Source organism: Larimichthys crocea, chromosome XXIV (genome assembly GCF_000972845.2).
Source record: "Larimichthys crocea isolate SSNF chromosome XXIV, L_crocea_2.0, whole genome shotgun sequence".
NCBI classification, from domain to species: domain Eukaryota; kingdom Metazoa; phylum Chordata; class Actinopteri; family Sciaenidae; genus Larimichthys; species Larimichthys crocea.
The window spans coordinates 14,622,923-14,629,197 of NC_040034.1; the positions used below are offsets into that span (position 1 = coordinate 14,622,923).

General features: G+C 38.5%; 1 protein-coding gene across 1 annotated transcript; it reads right to left on the reverse strand.

Moving 5' to 3' along the window:
• Nucleotides 1-44: 44 nt before the first annotated feature.
• LOC104924631 (cell cycle control protein 50A) lies at nucleotides 45-5,673 on the reverse strand. The gene is made up of 7 exons (XM_010738037.3): nucleotides 5,217-5,673; nucleotides 3,658-3,777; nucleotides 3,051-3,158; nucleotides 2,869-2,956; nucleotides 2,555-2,698; nucleotides 2,255-2,464; nucleotides 45-1,235 (listed from the first exon to the last, which is right to left on the reverse strand). Exons 1-7 carry the CDS (start codon nucleotides 5,463-5,465, stop codon nucleotides 1,042-1,044), a joined length of 1,113 nt encoding a protein of 370 aa, XP_010736339.3. The 5' UTR covers nucleotides 5,466-5,673; the 3' UTR covers nucleotides 45-1,041.
• Nucleotides 5,674-6,275: the final 602 nt, after the last annotated feature.

A 6,275-nucleotide genomic window follows, 5' to 3' on the forward strand; every position in this document is an offset into this window, starting at 1 on the left:
CATTAATTATTCTTATATGTGCAAAAACATCACAAATAACACCATTACATTCAGCAAGTTGTTTATTTGGACCCTATAAATCTTATAAAAACCCATAAAATTTCCAATTTAGACAACGAACTCATGATTAATAATAAATTCAACAACGCCACATTTTAACAGAAGTTGAAACAAGAGGGGGGCGAGTAAACTAACAAATGCAACACTTTTAAAGTGCATATTATTTGGTCAAACATTAAAGAACTCAAGATAACTCAACACGCAGGCCAAACTGTGAAAACGATGATGATGAGTCGGAGACGCTGCTCAGTTTTAGAAGACGGAATACTGGATATAGTGGTGTAAGATTAAAATGTTTCCATTGTTGATATTATAATTTTTTAAAGGTGATTCACGACTGGCTCAATCTCTTTATACAACCAGTCACAGCAGAGGGGAGATAGCCACACTTTTGGTACTACTCGTCATGAGTATTCTGTCTTTCAAATGGTTAAAATACTTCTCGTTAAACATCAATGCTTAATATAATAAACAGCACACGAGCAGTGATTATCATATATTCAAGGTAACTCAAAAGAACTACAGAGGTATGTCAAGGAAATATAATGGTACATTCATCAGCAGGACATATTACAGTACACAGTATTGACAAAAACTTGCATTAAAAATACATACATCCTTCAAGAATTAAGCCATTCGCAAAGCACTGCTAAAATAAAATAAAAACACAGATACTTTGATAATGTATAGATAAATAGAAGATAAAAACTTTCTTTTGAAGACAGGAAATGACATTCTCAGCAGCTGACTTGAAGATATATGCACAGAGAGACAGATCCCCAGCATCCTTCTTTTGCATTAGTTGACCTACACATAAACACAGCTTTTGATGACACACCTGAGACAGTGCTGTCCTTACACAAACACACAACAGACGATTAGAGACCAGTGTAATCACGCTAAGACCAACAAGCAGTCCAGAACAGACCCTTCCGGGTCACCCATGCATGCAGAGGCAGGAAAAGGTGATACAAGAATAGTTTAGTTTGGGATATCTGCGCTGTTGTTGCGGGTGTCATATTTATGGTGGATGATGAGCAGAACCACACCCAGGAAGAAGCAGATGGAGCCCACTGTGATGTAGGCAATGCCGAGGAAGGGGTTCTTCCCTCCCATCCAGGAGATGGTACTCAGGATCATCCGCTTGCGACCGTCAAAACTGAGCACAGGGTAATCTGATTACACGTGGTTAAAGAAAAAAATGACTGCAGCTTCTAGATTGAGAGATAATTACATTTAAACTGACTGATGACACACAACGTCCCCTAATGACTCAGGGCCAATAGATGCTCGTTTTAAACTGCATCTTAGATGGCAGGGAATTTTTTACAGCTGAACCAGGACAAAAAGTTTAATTAATGATACTAAGGTACAGAGATAGAAACTAAATATGAAACTACAAGCACGGAGCCTAAAAAAAGTGTCTGTCAAAGAGTAAAAAAAACAAGGAGTTATCATAGATTGTGATCTTTTGAACCCCATATTAAAAATATAACTAAAACAGCTTTTTTTAGCTTGCTAAAGTACGACCGTTTCTCTCTCAAGCAAGCACAGAGACATTAATGCACACTCAGCTGCTTGTCTGTTGACGAAGACCAGAGAGAGAGCAGAATTTTATTGCAACTGCATTGGCTGTCTGTGCATTTCAGAATCGATTCTTTTACTGGTTTATAAAACTCTTTATGGTCCCACCTATTTATCTGAGCTACTTTTAACCTATGAACCTCCCCTTGCCTTGATTTGAACTACATTTATAAATGTTTATGTTTGTATATTTTACATTTAGTTTTATTCATTTAGCCGACGCTTTTATCCAAAGTGACTTACAAAAAAGGGAAACAATCATGGTACAGTGCGACTAGGACATGTTAGTGTAGCATATGCCTGTATCAGGGCATCCAAGTAGGTGGGTGCAGAAGCAGAGACTACTCTACAGGCGAGCTAGAGCAATCTGAATTTAATGCAGGCTGCATGAGCAGCGGGGTAACCCATCATGTGGAGAGCTTTCACTGTGCAGGCTGGGAGGCCCATTACAGTAATCAAGTCATGAGATGACCACTCATTTAAATTTAATTATCACCCAATCCAATCCTCTAACCATGACACACAAACTTACACTTGGACTCTCTTTTAAGAAAATGGTTTACCAATACATCTGGAAACTTTGCTGAGTAATTCGATTCATAAAGGATACTGTAAGTGATGGTCAACAAGTATTTGCCACTGGGTAGTGTGGGGGTCGTGTTGGGCTTCTTCTGGATGATGCGATAGAGCTTGCGGAAGGTGGGCAGCGCAGCTGTGCGCATCCACACAATGAAGTCCTCGTTGATAAAGCCGTTGTTCTCAGGATCTGATGGGTCCAACTCGTACACCGGATTCCTCCAGTTCACCGGCTTATTTGTGCCTGAGAAAGAACAAGACAAAACCAAGCTAGTCACTGCAACTTAGGTGTTTATGAGATCCTGTGCACAGTTTGAAAAAGAAAGAAAATCACCATGGAAAGCTACACTGAGGTTGTTGTTTCCACCAGGATTCCTGAACTTCACATGCTTGTCTGTCCACCACGCAATGCCCTTCTTTGCCAGAGGAATAGGATTACTGGTGCCATTGGAATCAATGTGATACAGCTCCAAAGTGTCTGAAACAACGAAACATTACATTCAATAATGTTGCATTAAGTTAAGTGCAACAAATGAGCTGATGCCGGAGTTCTGCTATGTACAAAGCTTTTAGTAGAGGTTCAATGGTCAGAAAAGACTGCAACAATCCTTTACAAAAATGCAAAGCTATTCCTCATGTCTTACTTACCATTGAAAAGGCTGTTAGCTATAGCCCCACATGGAGCGATGGGCAGTCCATCACTTGTACGGTATGGTTCACATTCCTTGCTGGGGTTCTGTAAAAAAAAAAAAACAGCCAATGTTGAAGCAATGCAAAGAGCATTCATTAAAATCTCTGCATGTTATAACAGTTTATTTCCAAGATCGTACCGTCAAAGCAGACCGGTCACCATTCAGTTGGCTGTCATCCCTGGACTTCACATAGCGTCTGTGGTTCTGATAGAAGTTGGATAAGCCGTAGTACATAAAGACATTGCTCTGCAGAGGAGGAGAGATCAGGTTATAGACAGTGTACAAGGCAAGGCATCTGTGCATAGTTCAGCATACAAAGAACACAAAGCATTTGTTAAGATAATTTCAACTAAAGGTTCACATCTATCAAAGGTGTCTCCGTGTTCATGAGATAAATGTAATTTTTAATTATTTTAGTTGCTCTTAAAAGTAAAATTTAGTGACACTGTTGATTTGGAAATACAACTGGCAGAGAGCTTTTTATAAGTAGTCAATAGAAACCTTCTGAAAGTTGCAAGGCTGTTTATTTTCAGACTGGAATGATCGATGATAATGACGGCCCCAAACAAACCTTGAGTGTGCCTTCCTTTGGACTTAAAATAGATCTTAATGGACATTTAGTGTCAGGAGGGCTTTTTCCTCTTCTTCTTCTTCTTCTTTTATTGCACTACAAGCAACACTATCAATTTTGAAGGTGAAAGCATGCATTATTCACAGGGCCACCACACTGTAAGATGGTGCTCACCTCAAATGACTGATTTAATGTGAAGGGCACGTAGCAGACGCACGGTGTTGTGCTGTTCCAGCTGAAGTTCTTGGCACAGCTGTAGCATGGACTGGAGATGTCGACACCGGTGTAATCAATCTGTAAAATGAGAGCTCAATTAGTATTATGACATATGTACACACTTGAGATTCTTTTATAAACACTTTGTGGCAAATGTATGCAGTACAAGCTGAAATACAAACAAGCTGCTGCTTTTATTGTACAGTAACATTGATGTATTTTTTTATTTTTTGCCATCTACATTTAAAACTGTTTATATTTTTTTACATTGCTATATTTTTTAGATTTCTGTACACTTTATGTTTTCTATTTAATGTTAACTTTGTTTTGTACCGAGGATATGACAGAAACAGAATTTAAATTCTCTGTATGTCCTGTACATATAGCAGTGCTGACAATAAAATTGACTTGACTTGATGAAACTCTAACTCTACATACATACGTCTTTGTAACATTTCGTCTACTCTCACTGATATTAATGGCGTGTTCAAATCATTAACATTAACACTCTTGCGTCATGAGTGTTAATGAGGCTAGACAGATCTGAACACGCCAAGTTTAGTTTACTAACCATTAAGGACAAAAATATCCTCTTCCAAAAAAGCTGCTATAATAACTTTGCAAATTAACATTTGTTCCTGCTTTTCTTCTGCATATATCTCAATTTCAGCCCTGCTCAAAACTACCAAGGGGTTTTAACCCTATCAATACCTGTTTGACTGCTTGACGTATGAGTTAATTTCCCTTTTTCTCATTAATAAACATCTCATAAGTAGTAATCAAACTGGCATTTAAAGGGATAAAATTGTCAAAACGATGAAATGTTTGGTAGTTTTCAAGTAGGGCTTAAGTTTAAGTTAAGATTTATGCAGAAAAAATATGAATTTGTAAAGTTTTTACGGCAGCTTTTCTGAAAGCGGACATTGTTGTCCTTAATGACTTAAGAGGATGGTAAATTTTTTTTCACTGTGTTCTACTGATCTATTTTAAAAAAAAAAAATTAAAACTCCAAAACTTGTCAAGAAAGAGACCATGAGTGCCATTTGCACCAAAACAGCCGAAATGATGACCAGATAAAAGAGAAACAAAAACGCCCACAGTGACAGAGGAGGGTTCATATAAATTGTCAATTGTTAACTTATTGTCATACTAAGAGGTTTCAAACATTTTCATATAAATGTGGACCAAATACTAGAAAACAAACTATTTTTCATTAGCTGCAGCCTCCAAACGACCATAAAGTTCATTTAACATCTTACTAAAAACAGTTTCATCATAACCTGTCATCACAGTGCTCTTATATTAGTCATATATCAGTTTTAGCTGCTTAATAAACTGAGCACAGATCAGCTGAGACTGTCAGTGTTCAGACTAACCAACACAGTGTCTCTAGTTCCTGTTTAGCACAACAGGTTAAATGTTTTTATTTACAAAGTGTGGACACACCCGGACAAAGCTTGTCGGCGGTGGTTACATTGTTAACCAGCTGGTTGAAAGACAGGCAGACGTGACTGTACCTGGAACTCTTTAATGTTGTTTGAGGAGACGAACAGGCCGATGCCGATGGGGATGAAAATGAGACCGATAACGAAGAAAGCAGGCAGCACGGTGCCTGCCGTCAGGATGGGCTGCCAGGCTGGTAGTCTCTGCTGTTTGAACGCCGTGTTGTCCGGCTTCTTGCTCTTCACAGCCCCGGCGGCTCCGTGACTCGAAGCGCCGGAGTGATGTCCGTCCTCTTCCTTAGCGTTGTAGCTTGACGCCATCATGGCTGCGATCCGCTCCGAGCAACAATAATCTACTGCGGCTGTCAGACGACGGCTCCCGGTTAATTCAACACGACGAACAAGAGGCGAGACGTCAAAGCGAGGCGTAAAACTGTGTGAGGAGTGACATTCAGCCTGTATCTAATCCAAATATCTACTCATTGTAGTATTGATTTGATCTGTCTACTTAATCCCGTCCAAGAGGAAGAAGCCGGAAGCTTTCGAGCCAATTGGATGATGACACGTAGCCGTTACGTCGTCGCCCCTTCGTCACGTGACGCGAAAGGTCCGTTAATGACAGTTATTTTTGGATGCTTTTATTTTGAAAGACCTGCAAACAGAATCGTGTGGTTGTCCTTGCACTTTTATTTTTTTTAGAGATCTGATGTGTTTTAATTCTGTTTTGTTTTGTATCTGTTATAATTTACTTATCTGTACTGCTGCCTGTCTTGGCCAGGACTCCCTTTAAAAAAGGGAGATTTTCAATCTCAATGGGACCTTTCTTGTTTAAATAATATACTTCATTAATACTCAATTATTTTGTTTGAACAAATTCAGACAGAAAATTCAGGTATCCATTATTCAAAATAAATATTCAAGTAAATATCATTCAGGCATTAAAAGTTGACAGAAAATTTAATGCATAAATTTAAATATTTACTGTATATTTATTATCAAGTTTATGCAGCTGACCCTGAATTGAATTGATCTGCACATTGCCATAGAATTGTATCGATATAAATAAAGAGACTTGAAACTATCAATATAAAAAAAACAGCAACAAGAAATAGAAAAAAATGTAGACAAATCCAG

What these genes read in the sequence shown, in the direction of transcription:
- LOC104924631 (XM_010738037.3), bottom strand. Translation starts at nt 5,465, where the DNA reads ATGATGGCGTCAAGCTACAACGCTAAGGAAGAGGACGGACATCACTCC. An exon ending in CATTAAATCAGTCATTTGAG is followed by an intron (nt 3,159 to 3,657) that starts GTGAGCACCATC and finishes CCTCCTCTGCAG; the next exon opens with AGCAATGTCTTTATGTACTA. An exon ending in CTTGTTGACCATCACTTACA is followed by an intron (nt 1,236 to 2,254) that starts GTATCCTTTATG and finishes ACGTGTAATCAG; the next exon opens with ATTACCCTGTGCTCAGTTTT.